Consider the following 27332-nt stretch of genomic DNA (forward strand, 5'->3'; position numbering starts at 1 on the left):
ATGCACCGAGACGCAGCAATATGAGTCAGATTGTTGTTAGTGTTGCTGCTGACGAGGTTGATGTCACCGTGTGTGTGTGTGTGTGCTGAATGGGATGCTGTCAGCTGTTTGTCAGCCATCTTGACACCCACAGTGCACTTTTAACTTTTCTGGGACCTTCCCTCCTGACAGCCAAATGGCCGCTCCAGCCGTTAGGAAAAAAAAAGAAGAAAAAAAAGGCACGGACACACGTACGAGGACACAAGTTGCTGAAGTGTCCAATTAGAAGAAGTGTTGGAACTAAGCAGAAATGACAGAGTGTAGACAGCAACAGAAAGAAAAAAAAGCTGAGCTTGTTGGTACTCTGGCGTGGTCAGCGTGACTTTTATATCAGTGCTGTCTTAACCTTCATAATCTGATGATATCTCTGATTGAATTTAGTGTCTGAGAATAGATTTCTAGGCTTTATTGATCAGTGTCTGTTTGGTTACAGTCAACAACTGAATGCCTGCAAAAAGTCATTGCTCATATCACATTATGTCGTGCTGTCAGGGTTGAGATTCTACAGTAAAATCCAATGTCAACATGACGCCACTATGAGTCAGACACAGGCCATTTTACAACTGGTGCAGTGAGCAGCTATGGCTCAAATGGCTGATTGAATGGGTGGAGGGTAGAGATCTATGTGTGTGTGTGTGTAGTATAACTGTGTATGTGTGTGTGTGTTGTGCACAAACATGTGTCTGTGTGTGACTTTTTATGGCCAGCCTATATGTTTCTGAATGTGTATGTAGGACACCCTTCAAGGTGAGTTGAATGTAGGGGCGGAGCCTGAACAAAATGTGCTTCAATCGTGTGTGTTGTTGCTGACAACGTCAAAGCCTCCAAGTGTCCTTATGGGAACACACACACACACAGACACACACACACACACACACACACACACACACACACCATCCTTAATCTGCTATTAAAATGTATTGATCTCCTCCCTGTACTGCGGGGACATACATGCGTGTCAACAGCAAGTCCAAGTGAGAAATGTGTCACAAACATGTCAGCGACTGAAATCATCAATTCACACTTTGTTAACGGGTTTTCTCGGGACATTTCTCTGCCAGAAAGAGTTGAGTATGAAAAGAAGAACAGAATCACTCGAGTACAAAGAGGAGAGATGAGATGACAGCCAGGGAGCGAGAGGTAAAATGAAGTATGGCAGATCAGAATCCACCTGAAGAGAGCAGATCCAGAACAATGGTGCTGAGCTGCAGAGAACAGGGCACTCTGTGTGTCTATTTGTTTCACTTTCTGTGTGTGTGTGTATGTGTGTGTGTGCTGCTCTGTTGGCTGCTATATCCAAGCTAACTGACTGTACCCATCAGTCAAGGTTGTGTCTTATTATAGGTCATTAGTCTCTCTGCTCAGCTGCGACCTTGACGCTAGCTGCCGGAGCATGCATATGTACCATAGTAGGCAAAATAAATGTGTGTGTATGTGCGTGCGTGCGTGCACCTGGGCTGCTGTGTGCGCTAAGTGTATTGCTCCACACACAATATCTGTTGGAGATTGCTTACTGTAAGTATCCCTGTTGTTTGTGTGCGTGCGTGTGTGAGTGTGTGTGTGAGCACACGGGGCTGCAGCCTTGGTGAGCATTCAGCTCTGGCTGTGTGTGATGGATGGACAGACACGGGGGGTCAGAGAGGGTCGCCCCACACGCCCTGATACAGAGGGGGGCGGGGAAGGCTCGCAAGGATGTCAGTCACAGGTTTTAGTGCTACAGGACCAACATTGGTCTGAAGTAAAAGTGCTGCCGACCACGATAAAAAACAAAAAACAAAAAAAAACTGTCTGTCTTGCAGGACAGTAGGCTGCCAGCACTCGTTTACTGCTTGTTGCATTTCACCTGCTCTGACAGTTACACTGTGATAATGCAAACCACAGTATATCATCAAGTTCCTCTCACCCACTATTTGACTTGCCGTGTTGAGATGCATTAAAGGCAAGAGATGAACACGGAGGCTCCGCTGGCCAAGAAAAACTCTGGCAAACAACACTCCATAAAAATACAGTGTGTCAGTTTTGTGCTTCAGTGTTTATGCAGATGAAACAAACAAGATAAATTGTTGAGCTGTGAGCAGCACAGAAGCTGGTAGCTGCAGGTTTAGGCTTCCAGTCTTAGTGCTTGAACCTAAGCAGTTGCTGACAGCGGCTTTGTGAGTGCTTCTCAATTTACCTAATTGTCAACAAGAAAACAAGCAAGGATATTTCCCGAAAATGCTGCACTCTTCCAGTCCATTGGTCAAATCTCTTACAGCACTGGTAAACAACATCAGAGTGCATGTCTGCATTACAATTACAGCACATCTGAGTGCACAGAGGGACGAAGACTATAGTAGTTTGTCATCATACTGAGCCAAAGCTGATTTTTGAAGGATATTGTGCAGCTTAGTTTGACTTTTACTCAGGTACAATTCATCAATGTTACATAGGAAACTCTTTCCACCCATTTGATTTGACTGTGAACTCGTCTGAGTGAAGGTTCATAAACCTTCAGTGGAGGTTCTTTTTTAATAATCGAGCCATTTCTTGCTGTGTGTTTGCCTTCCAGTTTCATGAAATTGTGTATTAAATCATAAAGGAAAAACTGCCCTCTCATTGTGACTTTTCCACTGTGTATTGTGAGCTACACAGCATGAGACTGATTTATAACTGAATTTAAAAAACAGGTGCACCTTGAAAGAGCCCTGCACCTACAGTATAGGAACAGCCACATGTTGTTCTTGTGCGACGCTGCAGCTGTTTTGCAAAATTTCCATCCTCGTGCGATCTACGTGAGCTTTTGCACGCTCCGAGCCCTGCAGCGTAACGCAAAGCCCAGTTGACTGTTGCTACTATATGCCAGTGGATCAGATTCATATTGTCCCGCAGAAAGAAAATAGCAACCAAAATCAACCCAGAGAGGAGAAGGAGGAGAGAGAGAGAGAGAGAGACGTCCAGGATCATCCTGTACCCCTCCCTCTATCGATTTCCGTGTCCCATGTCCTGTGCTAAACACAGCACAATTGATGGAGAGACACTGCTCATAAGCGTAGTCTGCATTACAAAGGGAGAGAGCACCAGAGAAAGCTTTTGATTCTCCTTTGTTCCCCCCTTTTTTTTCCTTTTTAGATAGTCACATTGGGACCATTCCTGCTAAAGTGTAGCGACTGGGACTGTTGCACTGACATCTGCTGGTGTTATTAATCTAAATGAGAAGCTCCAAGCTGACAGACAGAATGACTATTCCACTGCTCTGTCCCCTTAAATATACTGAAATCCTCCTGCAGGCCACGTTTGACCTAGTTGGCCTCTTAAACTCCCATGACCTCTGGGATTGATGTTGTGGCGCTATCTTTGCTATAAAGGGACTCATGCTGTCATCCCACCAGCTGAAATACAGATTTGTTACTATACTTACGAATCCTGGTGTTGTATTGATTATTGTGTTTTCTCTTTTGGGGATTTTGACCATTTCAGCGCGTGACAAAACACAGGTGAATTTCTTTACTCTCAACAATCTCATTGCCGGTCTTGTTGCCATGTTTGGGGAGCGCTGCTGCTATTATGGATTTGGGCCTTCCCATTCAACAGCCTATTACTTTGTGTTGCCTGAGGGGCAGCTGGGCTGTTTCAGCATCTAATGGCCTTCTGTTTGCCAAGCAGAAATGCCAGGATCTGGAAGGACTGGACCATTACTCCAGTATAGGAGGCTGTAATCTATAATAACCTCTGTATCAGTGGAGGAGGATACACAGATTTAATAAGTCTAAATAAAACGATCAGCAGTTGTTACTGGATGAATCACATGTGCAACACTTCTCGTCTTTCCTCACTTCTCCAACCTCTCTGTCAGACGTCCACCATGTCTGCTCGGAGCATTTGGCCCATGTTGGCCTCGTGTCAGAGGTTGATCACGGAGGATTAGAATATCGCCCCCTAATTTTAACATGTTTACAGAGCCGTCCGTGTGCCTGTGTGTGTTTAGCTCCGATTTTTAGGCTTGTGTGCCTGTTCGTGACTGTCTGCCTGCATGTGTCTGTCTCTGTGTGTGATTGTGTGATTGTGTGATTGTGTGTGTGTGTGTGTGTGTGTGTCTGTGAGGAGACCGAGGGGGGTTCAGGGGGGGACAGATGGTTCGTGGTCTGCTCTCGTCTGGTGCTCTCTGGCTGCCAAAGATCAGGCGAAAACAGTTACAGCACTCTCTGCTTCATTCAGCTCTGCTCCGCGGGCTGAAATAACAGCCCCTCTCTCTGTTTTATAGATAGCTTTATGAGCTATCAAAATGTTATAGTAGGAGCTACATAAATGACATTTACAGCAGATTTTGTTTTGTTTCACCGTCAGACTATATTTGACAATGAATGCCTGGTTTTCTTCTCTGGCTCTTTGCTGTGGGAAATATTTAGTTTGGAGATTACAACATAGGTTTTGACTAGAAAAGAGGCAACATTTTCCTTTGATAATGTAAACATATTGAGTGGCATATTGTTATATTTTATTGTATCAGTATTTTTTTTTCTTTATTTCCATTTTAGGGAACATTGAGCTCAATGTACTTCTCTGTCATGGTGGCTCTATGATAATGTGGAGAAGCAGCTTTAACACTTGGCCTTTTCCTCCTCATAAAGTCTGGAGAACAGCCTCACTATCTGCTGCAGAGAGATATTTATCACCACCGTGCACACAGGCACACACACACACACTGTAGATACACTATATTGTATCTGTGGAAGATCCACACACTCACACACGCATAAAATGTAATCTACTTACTTGAATTTACTGACTTAAATTATCTTGGTCTGAGCGTGAGCCGAGCTGATATTCCAAGATACGCTGGTTCCTCTGAATCTTCATCATCAGAGTTGATTATATAACTCTGAAAAGTCACTGTGACTGGAGTTTAACCACGTCTTGTTGAACCGAGGAGCCAGATGGACTTTCAATCTCTCACCCTGTCCAAGGCACTCTCACTGACTGTAGCCCAGCTGTGCTGCTAATCCAGTGGAACGGATAGGACATGTAGAAGCTCGAATACACTGAGGTAACTTGTTGATATCTGTGGAAATGCCTAAAAAATAGAATTATAGCAACAGTGGAAAGATGGACGAGAAGAGGAAAGGGAACTGTTAAAGATATAATGGAGAGAGATGGAAACCTACAGGACCTAAGAGACTGTGGATAGGACGGAAATATGAGGATTCTTAAAGCGTTTTCAGATCCGTCCATCTACCTCCACCACTTCTTCTCCGGCAGAAATTAATCTGAACAAGTTGAGGGGGAGGACGCTCATCAGTAATGGATGTCTGCAGATGATGAAGTGGTTTAATCATGCACCTTTGGATACTGTTTTGAAAGACACTTGAAGAGCCATTTCTCTTGTCTCCTACGTTACTAGAACGTCTCTCCGTCTCTGGATCAGTGGCACATCATTCCAACATCCTGGTAACAGATCTGAGGCGGCTGAACGCCTGAGCGGCCGCAGGCCCCCGCGCAAACTGACACAAGAGGAAAAAGTCAATCATGTGATTAGATTAATTATGTCATATCAGTTCAGGCTGCTTGAATTTATATAACACCCTGAGAAAGTGAGGAGAGGAGGAATATTACATGAAAGAACTGATCAATGTTCCTGCTCATGCATGTATCCCTTTCTGTGTGTGTGTGTGTGTGTGTGTGTGTGTGTGCTGCTCTAACATATTTTCATTATAAAGTACTTTTTTTTTATTATAACGGGAAGAAGTGGAAGTAGGCGCTGAGCTTTGTGCTTCAGAGACTTGATGTTATCAACTTTATAAGCTTTTGTCTTTCCTCTGAAGTCCTTTCAGTGGACTGACCTCTTTCTCTCTCACATTGTAGCTACACACTCTTTCCATGAAATTCATAAATGCGTTTATCGCATGTGCCTTCCTCTCTCTTCCATATAGACGAGTTGTACTTACAGTAATACCCTGTTTGCTCACTGCTGCTGTTCACACTAGATTGACTCTTATTACTGGGAAAAGTCATTTTAGTCCATCTACTGGTTTGCCATTTGCATTTTTATGTCCCATTACTGTGTCACAAAGAGTAGGAACCTACCCATAAGAAAATGTCTCAGTATAGACAACTGCCTTTTTTGACACAGAAGATGTTTTAAGATGCTTTATGGACGTCTTTTTACTCATAAATGTGAGGTGGTTTCAATTCTCAGCAGTGTGAGCTACGGTCTATTGAAATCATGGCATGGATGGTTGTAACCTGAATGTCCAATTGGTACAGTATAAGATATTTAATTTGTATTAATAATTCCTACTTTGTGCCTATAGGAATCTGTGACATTTATGGTCTTTTTTTGCAGTGGTGCAAAGAAATTCACAATTTCATTTGTGTATTATATTAAAGCAGCTATAATCCAGCCCAGCCATCGGTTTTCTGACATTTATAGAAGCAAGTTGTGGTGGCAAAAGGTTAAGAGAGTTGAGACATCCTTCTTTCTTAGTAAGTAATAGTCTCTTGGTCTACACAGTTGTATATGGACACTCTGTTTATACATTTAAGATTTATAAAAAAGGCAGATTATAAAAGCTCAATCAGAGAAAGACATCAAACCAGCATTAAATTAAGTTTAAACACAAAAATACAGGATGAAAAACCTAAAAAGAACAGTCCAGATGTGGAGACTGTGATGCCTGTGAGTTTTGTTGTTTAATACGGTTGTCATTCAGGAGACCGTCCACCAGAGTCCAGTGTTTGACTGCTGAATAGAGTCTGCTGCAGGTCAAACTGAGGCTAGAGGAGAAACAGGGAGGAGAAGGAGGAGGAGGAGGAGGAGTTGGATGCTTCTGACTTTGTGCCAGATTTACTGTAACTAAACTTTGATACGTTGTTTAGTTTTCCTTGCTCTCTTGTCACTGTCTGGCCAAGAGCCTCGTCCTTCTGTTTTCTCTCCGTCTACGCCTCTGTAGCCGTCTGTGTGTCCTCCTCTCTTGTTCTGTTTCTGTCTCACCATCTCTCATTCCTCTCATTTTCATTATTGATCCATCTGTTTGTTATTTTTTCGACTAATCTTTTAATTGTTCTGTCTATGAAATATCAAAACATAACATAAAATCTCTAAGTGACCAAGTGTAGCTCAGCCAAACCAAAGATATTCACAGCAAACTGATCATTATGAGCATCATTCATCTCTACAAGTTTTTTCTGCCTCTCTTTTTCTCTCTCTGAGCCCGATTCCCACCTCCTCTTTCCACTCCCCCTCCTCTGTACTGTATGTATTTCCTTCTCTCACCTTTGCTCTCAGCCTGTTGTCGCCGGGTGACTTTTTGGCGGGACAGCGATTGATCCAGCGCGTTGCTCTAGTGTGTAGGTTTCACCTGTACAGCTGACTAATCAGTTGGATGAAATCCAATGCGACATTCAAGCTCATCCCCACGTCGGGGGGGTCAGCGTTTTCCACCTCTGGTCCCAGACAGCAGAGAGACAGGAGACTCCATGTGAGCAGCGGTGGTAGATTATGGTAATAAAATTGGGAATAATTGAATTGATTGCCTCCAGCAGCCTCGAAACAGGGACTCAAATAGGAGTGGGGTGGGATTTAAAATGCATTTCAGAGATGTTTTATGTCGTTCCATATTGTATGTTTTTATTTAACTACCGAGTAATGAATCTGATAAACATATGGTGTCGATGCATTATATCCGAGGTTTGCTTATTCTGTTGCTGCTCAAGTTGAAGGGTTCACCCAGTTTCCTTTTCAAGTTCCCTCCCTCCCTCCCTCCTCTCCTCCTATTCTATTCCCCTCTTCCCTACTCTTCCTCCCTTCCCGTCTTAGCCCCCTCCCTCACTTCCTCTTCTCCTCCCCTCCCTCCCCAGCGGTCTCATGTCCCAGGTGACAGAGAAGAGCTGTGCCCTTGAGCGAGCTTTGTGCAGCAGGAGCAGTAAATATCCGTCTGCTATGTGTGTTAGTGTTAGTGTGTGTGTGTGTGTTGTATCTTCTCTACAAATACCGAGGATACTCCCCAGAATGAGGATAGTGTGATGTGTTACAGCTCCTCTGAGATGGCTGAGTTCGCTTTCTTGTATTTGTGAAAGTGGGAGAGGAAAGGCAGCCAGGAGACGACTGGGTTCGCTCTGAGCCATTTCTGTTCCCTTTGAATATATAAGCATATATGTTTTTAGGGATGTGTGTCACAAGCATAAAACGACTCACGACTTCCAGGAAATATTATAGTGCTTTTGATGTGGGAATGTTATTTTTATCTTTTGTCTTGACTGTTGTATTTGTAATATACAAATATATATTAGTATCTAATTTAATTGAAGTGCTGTAGCTCACTCAGTTCTCATTAGTTCCCATCTGACAGTTTAATCAATAAAGACACTTACTGTATGAGAAATTAAAAAAATGAACAGTGCGAAGATGAATATGATAATATACACTGTATATATATATGCCAATATAATATGGGCACATGTACACAAATACAGTGGGTACGGAAAGTATTCAGACCCCTTTACATTTTTCACTCTTTATTTCATTTCAGCCATTTGCTAAAATCAAAAAAGTTCATTTTATTTCTCATTAATGTACACTCAGCACCCCATCTTGACAGAAAAAAACAGAAATGTAGAAATGTTTGCAAATGTATTAAAAAAGAAAAACTGAAATATCACATGGTCATAAGTATTCAGACCCCTTTAAATTTTTCACTCTTTATTTCATTGCAGCCATTTGCTAAAATCAAAAAAGTTCATTTTATTTCTCATTAATGTACACTCAGCACCCCACCTTGACAGAAAAAAACAGAAATGTAGAAATTTTTGCAAATTTATTAAAAAAGAAAAACTGAAATATCACATGGTCATAAGTAACCCTTTGCTGTGACACTCATATTTAACTCACATGCTGTCCATTTGTTCTGATCCTCCTTGAGATGGTTCTGCTCCTTCATTGAAGGTTACAAAAGAATTTCTGCAGCACTCAAGGTTCCTAAGAGCACAGTGGCCTCCATAATCCTTAAATGGAAGAAGTTTGGGACGACCAGAACTCTTCCTAGACCTGGCCGTCCAGCCAAACTGAGCAATAGTGGGAGAAGAGCCTTGGTGAGAGAGGTAAAGAAGAACCCAAAGATCACTGTGGCTGAGCTCCAGAGATGCAGTGGGGAGATGGGAGAAAGTTCCACAGAGTCAACTATCACTGCAGCCCTTTGTATTGGGCAGGTGATGAGCAGTGCCTGGTTTTCTCCACACATACCGCTTAGAATTAATGCCAAAAAGTTCAATCTTCGTCTCATCAGACCAGAACAGATTTCTCATAGTCTGGGAGTCCTTCATGTGTTTTTTGGCAAACCCTATGCGGGCTTTCATATGTCTTGCACTGAGGAGAGGCTTCCCTCTGGCCACTCTGCCATAAAGCCCCAACTGGTGGAGGGCTGCAGTGATAGTTGACTCTGTGGAACTTTCTCCCATCTCCCCACTGCATCTCTGGAGCTCAGCCACAGTGATCTTTGGGTTCTTCTTTACCTCTCTCACCAAGGCTCTTCTCCCACGATTGCTCAGTTTGGCTGGACGGACAGGTCTAGGAAGAGTTCTGGTCGTCCCAAACTTCTTCCATTTAAGGATTATGGAGGCCACTGTGCTCTTAGGAACCTTGAGTGCTGCAGAAATTCTTTTGTAACCTTCAATGAAGGAGTAGAACCATCTCAAGGAGGATCAGAAGAAATGGACAGCATGTGAGTTAAATATGAGTGTCACAGCAAAGGGTTACTTATGACCATGTGATATTTCAGTTTTTCTTTTTTAATAAATTTGCAAAAAATTTTACATTTCTGTTTTTTTCTGTCAAGATGGGGTGCTGAGTGTACATTAATGAGAAATAAAATGAACTTTTTTGATTTTAGCAAATGGCTGCAATGAAATAAAGAGTGAAAAATTTAAAGGGGTCTGAATACTTATGACCATGTGATATTTCAGTTTTTCTTTTTTAATACATTTGCAAACATTTCTACATTTCTGTTTTTTTCTGTCAAGATGGGGTGCTGAGAGTACATTAATGAGAAATAAAATGAACTTTTTTGATTTTAGCAAATGGCTGCAATGAAACAAAGAGTGAAAAATTTAAAGGGGTCTGAATACTTTCCGTACCCACTGTAGATGCCAGAAGATTTCATTTCTACATCTTGTATCCGTTTCAATACTCAAATATTTATTTTAAAATTGAATAGATACACAAATACCAGCACAAGAAAAAAAAATTAAATCCCTCATCTAATTGCGATGTAAATGTGCTCAGTTAATTTTGTGTGTGTGATTATTGGATGGCAGTGGCATGAGAATTAGACAAAACTGTGTCAAAAGAAATCATTTTTCTGAAGTAGGCTTGACTCCCTTCCTCTTCTGTTGTAACCTCTGCCGTAGCCATGGCAACCGCGCCGTTACCATGCTGCTGAGCACGGCGTTTTGCGTGAAGGAGGCCCTGCATGCGATTCCACCGACCAATCACATGTTCAGCTCGCCTCTTCTGGTCCAGAGCATCTGTCACTCCCTCTGCCAGCTCTCACGTACACCACGCTGTCGCTCTGCCTCGTCCTCCTTTTGAATTTCTCTGACTCGCTCTCTCGCCCCCCCCTCCTCTCCTACTCTCCTCTCCTCTCCTCTCTCTTTCTCTCTCCCTCTCCTGAAAGTTGATAGCGCTGGAAAATACCCATAATGCAAGTGGTGCCATTCCGCTGGACCGGTGACAGAATGTGAAAGCGGTGGCTGAGGGATGGATGAGCCGCATGTGACTGCCTGTGTGAACGTGTACACTGTTATTCACGCTATAAATAACTAACATGGGTGTGATGTTGATGAACTTCTGTATTATCATAATGCTGCAGGCAGACGGACACAGTGACCACAAAGCTGTGTGTCCCTGGGATTTTCCATATGCTGGAAGTCGGTGACCACAACATTTATTTACTCAGCTGTGGAGAGAGCGGCTCTTCCACCAACAACAATAATAATGTGTATTTAGCCAAGTAGTATCCCAATGAATTGTGCTTATATTCAACTATTCTGCACCACAGTAAAGGTGTAGAAGTCAAGGCTGTTGTTACATCCTGAAGCATAGTTAATTTGACATTTTGTTGTCCTTACCCAAACATCTGTTCTGTTTTTATTATTGTCAACAAGTGTTTCCTTGGAAAGACTGAAACTAACATTTCCTGTGTAGTCCAAAATCAGTGAGCCGCCCCCACCACGCTGCTGCACCAGGTGACAGAGATTTCCACAGCTATCACATCAAATCCACGTCTAAAAATAGTCCCAGTAAATGCACTATTTACTCTTGTTTTGATTTTTTTGGTAAAAGCTACAGTGCGCAGCTGTTTTGGGAAATTACTGAGTACTATTTTTTTTTTTTTTTTTTTGAGTGAACGCAAACAGGATAAGGATGTGAGAAAGTACAGGAAGACAGACTAACACGTTGTTTGTTTTGTCCTGTTTTTGTGGGAGTTGCTAACAGAGAAATATGGAGTAAAACTGAACTGATTAAAAAAATTATGAGTGACTCTCCCTACTGTTTTTTTTTTTTTTTTTTTTTACTGTTCAGTGTTGATAAACCGTCCCCCGATGACCTATTATGTGTGAACAGAGCAAATGAGACAAGAAAGTAGAGCTTTGCGAGCGCTTTACAGTTGTGGGTGGTCCTCCAAGATAAGATAATCAGACCACATACCACCCACAAGTGTATCAACCCGAGATCAAACATGCAACAGGGATACACTGGTTTTTGCTGCATGCTACTACGCTTTAACCTCTGTAGCCTTTTCCCCTCTTTTCATATAGATAGTGATCAGATCCGGGGTCTTTGTGTACATTTCTCCAAGAGCGCAGAGAGTTTAACTCGGCTTCCTGAGCCTCAGCGCTGAGCAGGAATGGAGAGGAGGAATCAGTGGGGGCCGAGCTTCTCATCCCCGCTTCCCACTCAGCTGAGTACAGCGGGGTGTATCCGCTGAGGGGTGAGAGGTGGGAGGTGGGAGGACAGAGGGTGTCCCTAATACCAGAGGAAAAGCCCCTAATCCTTCTGTTAAAGTGTCCCCATTGATTGTTAGGACGGCCCCCACCGGTCTACTTGCCCCCGAAAATAGCGTCTGGTGTTATTGTTGTTGTATTGTTGTTGTTCTCTGCTTATACTGGACTCGTAAACTCCCCGCGCCGCAGACACATAGAGAATCAACACTGTCAGCCTCCATACGCTGAGATCAACCCACCCCCCCCTCCTCATGCAGGTGGAGAAAACCCAGCCTGGACACACACTCTCAACACACACACACACACACATGCACACTCACAGTGGTCTTTGTTAAGGGGTAAAAAAAAGAAAGAAAAAAAAGCTGATAAGCAGGATGACAATAAAGAGCCGTGTGCTGGCAGAGACTGAGGGAGGCTGGGGGAGTGAACCAGAGAGAATGAGTGGGAGGGAAAAGAGGGAGAGTGGGTGGGATAGAGAGGAGAGGAGAGGAGAGGAGGGAGGGGTGGAGTTAAGTTAGGGTTGGGGGGGGTGGGGGGGTTGGGGAGGGGGGTTACCATATCCCACTCGAGTCATTTTGGCACAAGTATTTGTTTCAGCTGCTATTTTCAGTTCAGTTCGTCTCCTCAACCTTGGATATCAAGATCACACTGACAGCCCCCCCCCTCTCCTCCTCCTCCTCCTCCTCCTCCTCCTCCTTCTCTTGCTCCACACCACCGAGCCCACCCACCCACCCACCCCCCCACCTCATAGTAAATGAAGGTGAGGAAGAAAAGGAAGGAGGCAGAGAGGGAGGGAGAAGCCTCAGCTACTATGGTAAGTCAGGGTGCTCTTTCCTGCGCCCTCCCCATTTCGAAGGTGCTTTCTGGGGCAGGGGCCAGCTTCTGTGAGGCAGCAGGGATTTACCCGTGTTGACACATTTAAAAAAAAAAAAGGGAAAAAAAAGAGAGGGAGTGAGAGAGAGAGAGGGGATGGGGCGGGAGAAAGAGACAGCAGAAGGGATTTAGCGTGTGTCCTTTCTGCAGCGTGAAAGACTGCAAGACGCTCAGTGCTTTGTTTACTCATCGCTGCAGTTACAAAGACCCCCGTCTCTTCTTTCCTCTCCACGCGGCTTCTTCTTTTTCTTCTCCCCCCCCCGCCACACACACCATCTTTCCTCCCACCATACCTCTGTCTTGTGCAGGTGGAAGGAGCTGTTGCATCCTCCACTTCTACTGTAGCAGCTGTTGGTGCGCCTGTGTTTTTTTTTCTTTTTTTGTACTCTGTCACCTGGGCTTCTGGCACCCTGCTGCCTCCTCTGAGTGAGATGGATGTCCTGAGGTTAAGATAAGGACAGAGCTTGGCTGAGTGTCTGAATAGATGACCGGTTGGCGGTTTGGCTGCTTGGCTGGCTGACCACTCAGGGCTCAGGTGTCACTTCTCTTCACACAAGAGGGAGAGAACGTGAGCATGGCTGTGGAAGAGGGTGCTGTCTTCCTAACACAAGTGAGTAGCTACTCGTACATTTTTAATCGATATTTTAAAATTTGAAAACTCAGATCCTCTGTCGAGATTTGTGGATATGGGGGGACCAGGTTATAAAAATTCAGTAGTAAGAAACTCGTCATATCATGCTGTATGACTGAATGAGTGTTTGGGTGTGTGTGTGGGTGTGTGTGTGTGTGTGTGAACTTGGAAAGTCAGCTGATCTGCTGCACTTAACACAGCTGAACTGTGCTTGAAGCAGTGGGTGTTTGATCTTGAATGACAGACACATACACACATGGCTTTTGGTCCTTAGACTGGTAGATACCTATGCACCTGTATATCCAGAATGTACAGAGTGCATTCATGTTGTTTATATGTTTTTTCCTTTGATGGCATAGTTTGATATTTTGGGAAATAGGCTACATTTAATCACTTTTCCAGACACAGATACTGTATATAACACACAAGATATAACATTCAGGCTGTATTTTTCCCCTACTTGATGTTAACTGTCTTTTGTTGTTGGTCTAAACCAGGGATGTCAAACATACGAAAAATCCTTGCAATTTCAACAATATTATGCCTCTTCTGACTTCTATGTAATTTTCACTCTTGGCAAATTCATCCCTCTTTTGGCCCGTAGGATGAATTTGCCAAGAATGAAAATTACATAGAAGTCAGAAGAGGCATAATATCGTTGAAATTGCAATTGTATTTTTCTCAAGAAATGTCAGGCTGCCCGTAACATGTTTTGCAAAAGGAGGTTTATTTGCACTAAAACAAAGGGAACATTTATTTAGTTAAAGTTATTTATAGGTTATTATGCTATTATTTCACTAGTCTGGCCCACTTCAACATCAAATTGCGCTGTATGTGGCCCCTTAACTAAAATGAGTTTGACACCTAAATCATACTGAATAAAGAATACACTCCAAAATCTGAAACTGTTCCTTTAAGAGGCTTTTTGATGGTTATTGGAGGAATTCATTTTCAGCAGCTTAAGCTAATAAAATGCTGAAGCATGCACTGCACATGTGTAGTAACAGTGGATTTTAATAGAGAAAATGAAGGTGTGAACTGAAACAACCTTTGTTTCCAAAAGGTTTTGTAGAACTGGATAATGTTATGTGAGTTTCTTCTTCACTGTGACAAAAATGATTTATTGTTTACTCAGTTGCTCATTAATTCACTCACTTATTTATTCATTCATTCATTCATTCATTCATTCATTCGCCTCCTTACTCACACTGTGACAGTCCCAGTTGTTCCTCCTAGTGGCCATTAGGAGGCGGGACACAGTCAACACATGACACATTAAACCACTTGACTCCTCTTTATAGTGTTCCTGAAATGTGCGGTGCCTTCCAGGAGCGAGACGTGTCAGAGTGATGCGGCCGCTTAAGATAACTGCCACATGATACTGTACTTACCGCTATGACAGATGTTGATGTATACTGAATATGAGACATTTTGTGTGTTTGAAATCCGAGGAGTCCTCTAAAATGTTAACAGTCCTCTTATAGATTACCATTCATTGTGTTGCCAATAGCGTGTTTTCCATCCATACCTCTCTGAGGCTTAATGATTTTCTAAGCATGAGCATGTTGACAGTGAAATGGGGGCATTAATTCATCAATAGCTTCTCTATATTTAGCCTTGAGAGAATGAGAGGAATCAGGATATTGTGTGTGTGTGTATGTGGGGGGGGGGCTCAGCAGAGCAGGGGGGTTGGGGGAAGTATGACGGTTTAAAGATGAGGGTAATGGAGGCGGGGGGTTGGTGGGGTGAGGTCCTCTGGCACTGGTGGGTGTTGTGGCCCACCACCTTTGTGCTGGTAGAGCTGTGCAGCGCTGTCAGGAGAGCAGGGGATAAAGTGAAACAATGCAGGCGCTGCTGGTCTGGCTCTCCTCTTCTAAGCTTGCTCCGTTCAACCAGAGCTGACGGCGATTACATCAACATTCCCCGTTTTTGTCTTTTGTTTGTGTGTATACATACTTTTTTCCTTGCACAAAAAAAAGTGTGTATACATATGAATGTTTTAAATGTGCCCCCCTTCTTCTTAGACATGGCCCGCGGTGCAAAATGCTGTGGAGTTGCTGTGTTTGTTACATGCTACAGTGCAGGGTGCCAGACTGACATCATCGTAGACTAGTCTGCATCCCCGGGGGTATCGGTCTTTATACGACTAAATATCCTCTATCCATCTAGACTATCACAGAGTTGATGTCATGGGGAGATGAAGTGCCAAGTACAGATTCAGCAGAATGAGAACAAGCGCGTTACAGATCTAAAATGCTGTGAATCTCCACATCTAAAACAAGGGATTGACGTGAACCACCCGACTGCTTGTACTCTATTTAAGATCATGAAAGATACTGTTTTCCTATTCCTTTCTTCATAGTGTATACTATAGGAGCTGCGTAAGCACCTTTTCATATACAGTCTATATGGTAAGCACATTATTCCCACTGCTCATCCATTTTCTTTGTCCAATTAATCTTGAGACAAGCATGTTCATTAACAACACACTCATAAAGCATGCTTAAATCTGTCACTTTTCTATTGTGAACACACTGTATAATCAAAACCAGCTTTAAATTAGTGTGTAATATTGAAGTTTGATCGAGCTACAGTCTTTCCCCAGGCTAGAATGAAGACAGAGAGGAGGAAATACTGGAGGGAAGGCTAAAAGAAATTCCTGGTTAATTGGCTTCTGTTGATTGGGTGAAGGTAGCCAGTTTTACAAGGGCGTATGTTTTATTCAGAATTTGTATTTTTATTGCTCAAAGACAGTCTCCAGAGCAAGGAGCATTGCAATGTAGCATTGTTACCTTGTTGAATTAGCCATGCAGATATATCGGCTAATGTCAGCAACAATGTGTCTTATATGTTAGTCAATGAGAAATGAGATATAACAGTACAAAAGTCATTTATAAAGTGTCATATGAATCTGAAGATGATCTGCACTGTGCACACTTCTTGAAAAATCTAATTTGAGGGATAATTTAAAGTGTCAGCCTTTAAATCTTAGGCTTTATTCTGGGGTTTACATTTTGTTGATGGGACAGCCTGAGCTTGCAGTACTTGTGTTTCATTGTTGTGTGGTATTTCAGTTTTTCCTCTGCTTTTTAATGAGCATCTGAAGACACCAGTCAGTTTCCAGAGGGCATTTTTAATTAGAGTTGAGATGATTAATTGTAGTTTACACACAGCGACTTACCCAGAAATTAGCTGCAATTTTGACTTTGTAAGTCTGTAATTGGGAATGATGGTGTAATTCACAGCTTTTCCAGTTGTCACTTGTGTGTCAGATTTCTCTCTCTCTCCTTCTCCCCTCTATCTAACATTAGATTAATGCTTTCCTTCAGGCTTAACCTAGTCTTTAATGGCCCCATTTTCTTTGAACCTCTGATCTGTGGAGGCTTAATGATATTTCTCTTACTAATCTGCCCTGTCCTCTGTAATGCTTCATTCACAAAGACTTCAAGGTCCCTCATGTTGGGCGTAGATGGGTGTACGGATGGAAGGTCGGACATGTTGGTCACCGGTTTTCAGTGCAGGCATTAAGGGATAAACTGACGAGAGCGATGACTAGTGACTTACGGGTAAAGACTACTTAATCTGATGGCACTTACACTTGGGCAGATGAAGGAGAAGGAGAAGCAAAGAGCACTATTTAAAAGATTAATGCAAAATGGCATCCTTTAAAAAAACATGTAAACTTGAACTTTGAAAATACTGTAAGACGTCTGTATTTTTAGCGAAGTAGCTGACTGTAAGCTTCTCTGAAGTGAACTTGTGTTGGTATTTCTGCAAGTGTCTCAATATTTCATCGCTGCTTGTGCTATCACATCTGCCAGTACAAACCAAACCAGTTGTCTTCTATTGAGTATTATGAATGATTAAAAAAGGACTACAGTATTGGATGCCCTTCTGTTTGACTCCCATTATATCCCATCATATATAAGTGGTTTGTAATGCTTCCTGCCTGTCCACAGCACTCGCGTCTTTTCACATCAAATGGTTTTTGTGAGGTCGAGCATTTAGTGTCATAGGTCGCACTGTCAGGCTGTACACAGTATGGCGCACACTGAGGACACATGTCGGTTATGTAAGATGCACATATGCTGCACAGATATTGTATTATGTGGATATCATTTGACTTGAGTAATTAATGACGGCGCTGGGAGTGGAGATGATATACAGAGTGAGAAATTATGACCGGTTTGAAGTCAGATTTCCGTCATTTCAAGTCTTGCAGAAAGTCTATTTATTAATAATTAACACAATTTTTAGGAAGGTGGAATTATGATAAGATACAATACAAGAAGAAAAAAAAAGAACAAAAAAAATCTACCATCGCTGTTAAAGCTGTATTCAGACAGGTTTTTTGGAACGGTCACTTTTGCTTTTTATTTTCACTTCAAAAAACATAAAACTGATGACATGATTTCCGTTGTGTCCTGTTCCAAACAATCATGTCACTTTATGTCGTGAGAATATGATTTGTTGGTCAGGGCGTCTCTGTAGCAACACAACACTTATAGTGCTAACACAGCAATGTACAACGACGCTCTGACACAATTTACTTTAGAATAAAAAACTGCTGCTCATGTAATTTGGACATCGGATTGCAATGCAGGTCAAATAAAAAGCTACATTTTTAAACAGAGCCTGAACGTTTTTATTTATAGAAGGGGTTTTGGAGCTTCCTAAAAAAAAAACTGCCAAGGCAAACAACTTTTGAAAAACACCAGAAGCAGAAGTAGAAGGAGCATAAGAAGAAGTTAAAGTTGTAAAATGATTAACTGAACGTGAGTGTTACAAGATGTGTCTCGAATTTCTTTTGGGGGAAATGATCCTGTGGTCTTGTTCCGATCTGACTCCCTCCTTCTTGCGAGCATTGCTTTCTCATCAGAAAGACATTGTTTTCCCTCCTGCAGGGCAGCGCTTGTAAACAACTGTCACTGTGAATCATACCGATGCCCTACGACATGCAGACACAGAGTAGCAGACAGTGGTAGGGGCGAGGGGGGGGGGGGGGGGGAGTGGAGTATCATAGAGAAAGTGCCGGGAGTTAACTTCAGTGGAGGTGAGACAGAGAGCTGGTGGAGAGAAGACTGGACAAGAGCCAGAGTGTCTCTAACAGGTCACCATGAAGGACACTGACTCTTGGTGTCCATGTAGGAGACCTCAGTCTGGGGGAGTAATATACAGCACAGCTCTTTATCAGCCGTCCGTCAGTTCATCACATTCACTGCTGTGTTTTTCGGATTCAACTTTCCCTCTGTTTGCTGTTTATCGCCGTTGACACTCTGAGTAATGTAACACAAACTAGCACACACGCAAATGAGCTCCGATGCCACTTTGCATATTATCCACAATGTTTCTGAAACTTTTTTTTTTTGCAGTTCGGAGATTCAGGCCACTGAGCTGGTTGTTTGTGTTTTTCCCAGTCAGTGGCCCATTTCAGTGCAGCAGTGATTCCTCCACAGCAGAACTTATCTTTAGCTTTTTATGATGCCTCTTTAAAGGCAGGAGTACTCGACCCCAGTACTTGAGACGTACAAATACTACTGGTCAAAAGTTACAAGTAAAAGTAGCTCAGTCGACATGTTACTCGAGTAAGAGTAAAAAAGTACTTGCTTTTAAAGGTACTTAAGTATCCAAAAGTACATGCTTTTAAATTTACTTTAAGTAAAAATAAGAGTAAGAGTAAATTTCCTATTTTTCACATCAATGAATTACTATAATTCTTTCAAAATGAATTTAAAGCAGAAGTAAGCGATCCGGTCGTTTTGGCTAATGCTGCGTTCCAGGCAGGCTTTTGAAACCGTAAATTACAGCTTCAAGTCACAACTTACGACTTTGTAGCGTTCCAGGCAACCCACTCGTGTTTTTCCGACCTGTTTTACCGGTGAAAGTCACTATAACGGCCACTCGTAACTTCCGACCCGTGAACTCGCACCAGATCGAACTGGTACGACTTCACAGGTCGGATAAACACGAGTTATGGGTTGCCTTGAACGCACCATAACGGTCCTCGTCCCGACGTCACCACATTCACGGCGTCCCTTGGCTGCACACACAGCCCTGCATGCCGTTCTCTCTCCTCATTGGATAAAAACTGTAGGATACGATAAATGTTTTCTCCTCGACTCAGAGCAGAGCAGAGCAGAGTGACTGACAGACCCGTGTTTCTGTCCAAACACTCTATGTAAGTGATTGCTGTCGGAAGATATAACTATTTAAGACTTATATTAACACAAATATATCACTTACTTCTGCTTTAAGGACCTTTTAACTCTTGTTTCTGAGAATTAACTCTTTGAAACCACCTGCACTGATGTGCTTGCTTTTAGGGGTTAGGGTTTCCTTCTTTGACAAACACAGCTTGTGTCCAATAGTATTTTAGAAAAAGAAAAAAAAGAGCAGACCTGAAAGTAACAAGTACTTTTCAGCCTTCCTAGAATTTAACTCGAGTAAAAGTAAAAATATTTGTCTTGGAAATGTATTCACGTAAGAGTAATAAGTACCAAAGAAATCTAATACTCCAGTAAAGTACAAATCCCCTGGATATGTACTTAAGTACAGTACTCAAGTAAATTTATTCCGTTACTGTCCACCACTGATGATTTTATATGTGGCTATTAATAGCGGTCGTTTATATATATATATTTTTTTACGTGATTTCTTTCTCGACCCGTGGCTCACACTTGTTCCTCTGTGATTATGTTGGTTCACACTTTTCTGTCCTATCGTGACTTTACTCAAGGCCACAAGAACAGAAATATCACCAGTTCAATGGCATCAAACGGCCCCCGGGGGAGACGACGGGGGTATGGAAAAAAAAAAAAGAAGAATCCTTCACTAGATATGATCTGAGATATGAGGTTCAGCTTAACGGCCTCTTATAATCAGGAAATGACGCGGTTTCCAGTTAACATCTGTCATCATTTTTGTTTACCCCAACGTACATGCATGAGCAGAGACGGACAAATATTTTCCTCTCGCAGCTCTATTGGACCTATTAGTGGAACAATCTGATGCTGGATGTCTTGTTCACTCGTATTTTGGCTTTGGGTCAGATCCCTCTGTGTTCGTCAGAGTTATTTCTGGAAGAGCATGGCCAAGGGGGAGGTGGAGAGCACAATGTTGGATAAGTGCTCATACCGTTTGGCCCCGCTGAGTTTATCCTAAATGTCTCTGGACGCAGGGCTAAATTTAGCAGGTCTGGGCTTTTGATAATTCAGGGGAATTTGGTTTTTCAGCTCCTATTATGAAGCAGCGTGTCACCGCTTCTCTCCCTCCTGCTCTCAGCAGCTCCATTGCTGAGTTTTACAAAAACGCTCTTTGCAAGGTTGCTACAGTACGAAGAAGGAAGACAAAATGTGCCGAGTTTGCTGTGTGTCATTTTTATGTCAAACCCGTTGTCCTGAGAGCTCCCACGAACACAGAGAAGAAAAACAACCTCCCTCTCCTCCTCTCCTCCTTCTTCTTCTCCTCCTCTCTCTTTTAGCTCTCTCCATCTCTATTCCTTTGTGTATTCTCATCTCTCTTTTGGTCTCCCCTCCCCTCCCCTCCCTTTCTCTTCCTCTCTCCTACACACATACACATACACACATGCACACCATATTTGTTATGGGGGCAAAACATGCTTGCCTCATCAATTTATTTTGGTGTGCAAAGCTCTATTTCTGTAGTGAAATAAAGGACAGCCAAGCAGAGGAGAAGATGCTCTGCTTCTCGTAGCACGGCGACATAGACTCACAGAAGTCCACGTCTAGTGTGGATTCAGAGGAGGTTTTTCTCGGAGAGAGGAGGTTTCCGTAGCAGCTGTTAGGACCACCCGGTCACCGCACGTCCTACCTTTGGGAATCAGGGACATTTGGATTTCATAAAGCTGGAAAAACAGTCCGATGGGATCAGATGGACGACGAGAGGAGGACTCGAACTGTGGCTCTGTTGGTCTTTTCTCATGGATTTACTTTTTCTGCGTTTTATGGGACTTACAGTATAGATTGATTTTATTGGGACAATGGACCCACAGTGTGTGTGGATATTGACTCTGGTGTTTCCCCCGTTACGATGTGTTTTGGTTGTCTGAGAAACGATGTCAGAGTACTACCTGGTACAGTAACGTTTGGGCATTTGTATGTGCTTTTGTTGTTCTATGTGCAAAATTGTAACAGTCTGAAGTTGATGCATGTGGCCGGTGTCTGACTTGACATACTCACCTCCTCTCTCTCTCTCTCTCTCTCTCTCTCTCTCTCTCTCTCTCTCTCTCTCCCTCTCTCTCTCTCTTGTCTACCTCTCTTTCGCTGTGTTTTTCCCTCTGCAGTCTGACAGTAATGCCAGTTACCTGCGAGCTGCCCGGGCAGGGAACCTGGAAAAGGTTCTCGACTACCTCAAGACTGGGGTTGAAATTAACATTTGCAATCAGGTACGTTGTGTTATGAAGAAACTCAAAATGTCCATGTGAGGTTGAGTTTAAGAGGAATATTGACTCTACTCTTCTACACACATACAGTAAACATGCTCTTAACAAACTGCTGCATCAGCTAAATTCCAAATTAAGAGCTTAAGGGCTCATGTCTTACTGCACCAGCAGAAATTAAGTGCTTTTTAAATATTTCATGATTTCAACCACTCTGTGAAACACAATCAAACATAATGGCATTATATATTTAAGTGCATGAGTGAAACTAACTCCACTATATATTATGTTTTCCCTCAGAATGGTCTGAACGCTCTTCATCTAGCCTCCAAGGAGGGACATGTGGAGGTTGTTGCTGAACTGCTGAAGCTCGGAGCCACTGTGGATGCAGCCACGAAGGTAAAAAGCCCACCACACACTGTCACCTATTGTGACTCACCTGATGGTTATGGAGGTCTATATTTGGATCCAGCACAAATCATGACTGCAGTATAGCAGTTATGTGCAGTTCCAGTATGAGGACTGCCAGTGTGCAGCCTTTGTCAGGGTTTTAATATTGGATCAATATTTAATGATCCCCGTGGGGAGAACCGCTGGAAATAGTGAGGGAGTTAAGGAAGAAAAAATAACATATTCTGCATGTCGGAGTAAAGCAAATGGAGTTCAGTGTAATTTTAACAGTAGAATGTATTAATGGGAATTGTATGTAACATAATACAAGGTGCACAAATGCAGCAGCAGAAGTAGTAGTGTTTATTTTATGAACTGTAAAATATGATATCATTTAGTGTAATAATAAACGCAGGGAGAGCCTCCTCCTTTTGAAGCGTTTTCTACTCTGATGCTAAAAGGAGCTGAGAGGGAGAGCCATTGAAAATATTATCCAGATTTGCGCCCAGAAGGCTTTCACTCCTATTTAGTCGTCTCATTCAGCTCCTCTGCCACAGGCCATGAGCCCCAGTGCTGACATAAACACAGGACACAATGAAATATTCAAGATCAAGGAGAAAATCTCCCCAATTAAAGCCTCTCTCTATTGTGACCCCGAGGATGCTGGGGGATTTAGTCTGAGGTCTTGGGAATCCGCTGCCTTGCACCCTAATGGTTATCAATTTGTATTTTAATGCAGTCAGGGGGGCGGTGCCATTGAGGACACCTAGATGTAGTAACACAGTGTGTTTCACTTAGGCTGTGTGGGTGTTTGGTGTTTAAGTTAATTGTGTACCCACCCCTCTAATGTTGTGCTGCTCTTGTTGTGGGTGAATTAAACAGGAGGCCTTGTCCTCGCTTCATTAGCCACTATAACAAACGCTGCTCTAGTGTAGCCTGCCATGTTGAGGCTGTCAGTGAGATGCTGATTTAACTCCGCTGTGATTTCTGGGGCTGCGGTTTGTGGTGTTTTACTGTTTTTGTATTTGATTTGTGAAGCAGAGTCAAGTTAGAGAGGGATAGCTCCACCGATTTGTGTTGTCAGTGGTGTTGTCAATCTGGACTGGACGAACAGTTCTTGGTACTTTTTAATCTATATGTTATGTTATCTTTGAGGGGAAACTGGAAAGAAGGTGGTAAATGTCATTTAACTGTGTTCTGCCTTGTGCTTCAAATTGTCATTGAGTTTTTCAATATTTAACCACAGCTGAGATTGTTTTCTGAACTTTTACCAAGTGCTTTCAGTACTGTAACTAAATATAACCCCATAAAACTTTAATCATGCGTTAGTTGCTTTGAGCAGATATGGATTTACAAGAGCTTATATTGTTGGGGAAACGAATGAAATACTTTGTCGGTGAATACTTTGCTAATTAACATGTGAATTATCTTTGTGTGTGTTCAGAAGTTTAATGAGGCATAAGTCTGCGCTCAGCATCTCTACAACACAAACCGATTGTAGAATGGGTCTTAACGTTTTGTTCTCTAGAAAAGCTTTTAGGATCAGTAAAAGCACACAAGCTCTCATCCCCGGCGATGTTATACACCAAACAGTCTCGTGTCTGTATCTTTATTTAAACCGCCTTGGCCTCAGTCAACGTGGCTATCTGTAGTATACACGCCATGTGACAGAACATCAGTATTGCGCAACAGCACTCATTGCAAATAACAGTCACACGGCCAGGAGACAGGCAAGGGGTTGACTGTGTCTTCACAAGGACCGGCGCAGGTTCATAAAAAGCCTCCTGTTATCCTGCCTTTTATTTATGGGGCCGAGGCTCAGCCAGAGTTCATTCGTTGTGCGTGCGGGACCGGCGGCATCGGAAGTGACACATTGTTGGCAGTGCAAGCAGGCAGAGGGGGGGGGGGGGGATGCCAGGGCTGGAACGCGAGTGGTTCAAAAGTTTGGTCGGTGTGAGGAGATTCACAGCGGCACATGGATACTGATGTGATAGACTATGGTGACACACACACACACACACACACACACACACTGATATATAAGCAATGTGGTGGGACAGGTGGGACGGAGCTTAACGCGCATTCCTATGGTTGTTCCATGTAATCCAGAAAGGAAACACTGCTCTGCACATAGCCTCGCTGGCCGGCCAAACGGAAGTCGTCAAAGAGCTGGTCACCAACGGAGCCAATGTCAACGCACAATCTCAGGTGGGTCGTTACACTCCAAGCGTGCACGCTCACATGCACATCTGCACAATGTCAAAATGACAGTAAGACCCCTGTTGAGCTACATTTCTGGCCTATTAAATAACTTCAATGCACTTGGACTGCTGCTACACACACTTTTTGTTTGGATGATACTGTATCATGAAGTCGATGACATTGAGGGAATCACTCAGTGCAATGATCCCCGCTGACAGAATCTGGCTCCACGCCAACTAGGCCTCTTCTGCCTGTCAAGGAAACTGCTGTCCCTGCATGTTGTATTTAACTCTGTCAGATCAAGGTGAGGGGACGGATTTCAAACACCTTGTTTCATTTTGCTCTGTAGATGAGATTTATTGTCTGTGTATCTCTCCATCTCAAGATCCTCACATATATTGATATCATTCAATAGTATATAGATACAGTAGAGCATCATCATTTGAGGCATTTTGGGACATCTTACATAATATTGTTTTATGATGTGGTTAAAGAGGAACTATGCAGGATTTTTACCTTGACTACGCTACATTTTTACCTTAATTAAACCGCTTCGGAGTAATTGCGATGGTTAAATAAATGACTTATAACTTGTTACGAGGGAGAATGGAGGCTCTAGCTCTGCCTTCCACCCAGCGTCTCTTGGCCGAAAACCAACTTTGCAAGATCAGAGCCTCCGACCCGGTGTCCTAGCTCTTGTCTCGACGGCACCACGACACAAACACACCCTGTAACCTGTAATCTCTTGCTTATGCCAGATAAGACTCCACAAATATACGCATCGTAATGCATATATGATAAATAACTTTATCCACCGCTCCATGGATTGCTGTCTCGCCGGCGTCATTGAATACAAATGCACATGGCCGGGAGGAGGGTTCGCAAAACAGCAGAAAAGCGACCAGACCTGCATAGTTCCCCTTTAATATGCAAAACAAAGCTAAAAAAAAAGCCATCAAAGTTTCAACATGCGTGTGTGTAACTGTGTGTTTGTGCTGTGTGCAGAATGGCTTCACCCCGCTGTACATGGCGGCCCAGGAGAATCACCTGGAGGTGGTGCGGTACCTTCTGGAGAACAGCGCCAGCCAGAGTATGGCCACTGAGGTACTGTACGCGTGAATGTTTTATCGAGCGTGTGTTTTGTCATATGTGTATCTGTGTCAGTCCTGTATCCACCTCTCTGTAGTCATACCGTCATGTGTAGTCTTTACATCTGTTGTACTAACCACCTTCATCTCCTCTCTTCCTCTGTTCCCCTCCTCCTTCCTTCCTTCCTCCTCCTTTTTGTCACCCCGATGCCACTCGTTCTGTATCTTCTATATCGTCTTCTCTCTGTCCTTTCTTCACTTCCTGATCCGTCTTTTTCTCATCCTCTCACATCCTGTCTCACATTCTTGCTCTGTCTGCCTCTCTTCTCCTCTACCTGCCCCTTCTCTAACCCTCCTCCCTCCCTCCCTTCCTCCTTTCCTCCCTCCCCATCTCTTTCATGAGGGACTAGGCAGAGCTTCATTGATTGGTAGTGTATGGTGGTGGAGGCAGAGTGACCTTGAGTGGGTCACACGCGAGGTTTGCTCCGCCTGCTGCCTCTCCTCCACGGCTGCTGCTGCCATTACTGCTCTGATTTACGCTCAGCCTGTGGAAACCATACACACACACACACACACACACACATAATTACCAGTCACCACACGTATACACACACAGAAGCACGTGAACAGCTGATGGACCTAATGGAATACCCAAGCCAGTCTGCAGTCCATTGGTTTACATTGATAGTCTACATGCTAGAACAGGGGATGCCCTTCAGGACATACACTCTCACTCACACACACACACAGATGTAGTACACACATGTGAACATGACATATGACTGCAAGCACATACACGCGTAGCCTTTATATGTGTGCTCACACATATTCAGATACACAGTATGAAGAAACGCACTATAGGAGCTTTCAGCTAAATTATGCATCAAGGGTAATGTGCATGTGTGTGTGGGTGTTAAACAGGAACCTTTCCCACCACATCCGTTCATTATATAACTTACATTGATGCCCCATATGGAAATCTATCTAATGTGTTTTAAAGTAATGTCATATTATCTTGTCTTACCTTGTCTAAAGGTTGAACTTTACAGAAACAGATGGACAGATGGAAACTGTAGAGTTTCCAAAGAATAATTTGAAAAAGAAACAACTTATTTTATAATCGTGACATAGATATGTAAAGATCACCTCTTTACACGTACTCTCTGACTTGTTTGAAAGAAGAAAAAAAATCCATACCATCATTGACTCCCGTCCCCTCTTCTTTGCAGGATGGCTTCACGCCTCTGGCGGTGGCGCTCCAGCAGGGCCATGACCAGGTGGTCTCCTTGCTACTGGAGAACGATACAAAGGGCAAGGTACGCCTGCCTGCCCTGCACATCGCTGCCCGCAAGGATGACACCAAGGCCGCGGCCCTGCTCCTGCAGAACGACCACAACGCAGACGTTGAGTCTAAGGTGTGTGACGGCGTTTATCAGTCTCTGCTGGCAGATCTTCAGTCGGTTGCTTTGTTTCTTTTATCTCTTTGATCTTTTTGATTGTTGAATTGTTTCTTTGATTATTAATGCATTTCTTTTTCTTAGTTTCTTATTGTTATTTGCTGCTTTTTTTCTCCCTCTTTATTGGTTGAATTTGTTTTTGATGCTCTTTTTGGCAGGAAGGGGAAATGAGCAGTACATTAGTACAATTTGACTTTCTACATACGTATCTGAATACTTTATCAACACATTAACAGGAGCTAAATTTTGTATAGACGCCACAAGTTTGTGTGAATGTATTG

The 27332-nt window shown here is 43.1% G+C and overlaps 1 protein-coding gene across 1 annotated transcript in view; it reads left to right on the top strand.

Moving 5' to 3' along the window:
* LOC310998495 (ankyrin-3-like) overlaps window positions 1-27332 on the top strand; it is a gene marked incomplete at its 5' end in the record, with an annotated part of 94715 nt that overhangs the window by 12151 nt on the left and 55232 nt on the right. The window contains 5 exons of the mRNA XM_083988585.1: window positions 21819-21920; window positions 22215-22313; window positions 24414-24512; window positions 25512-25610; window positions 26824-27009. Coding sequence (XP_083844711.1) covers window positions 21819-21920; window positions 22215-22313; window positions 24414-24512; window positions 25512-25610; window positions 26824-27009 — 585 coding nt within the window. The remainder of the gene's footprint in view (window positions 1-21818; window positions 21921-22214; window positions 22314-24413; window positions 24513-25511; window positions 25611-26823; window positions 27010-27332) is intronic.

Source organism: Trachurus trachurus (genome assembly GCF_905171665.1).
Source record: "Trachurus trachurus genome assembly, chromosome: 15".
NCBI classification, from domain to species: domain Eukaryota; kingdom Metazoa; phylum Chordata; class Actinopteri; order Carangiformes; family Carangidae; genus Trachurus; species Trachurus trachurus.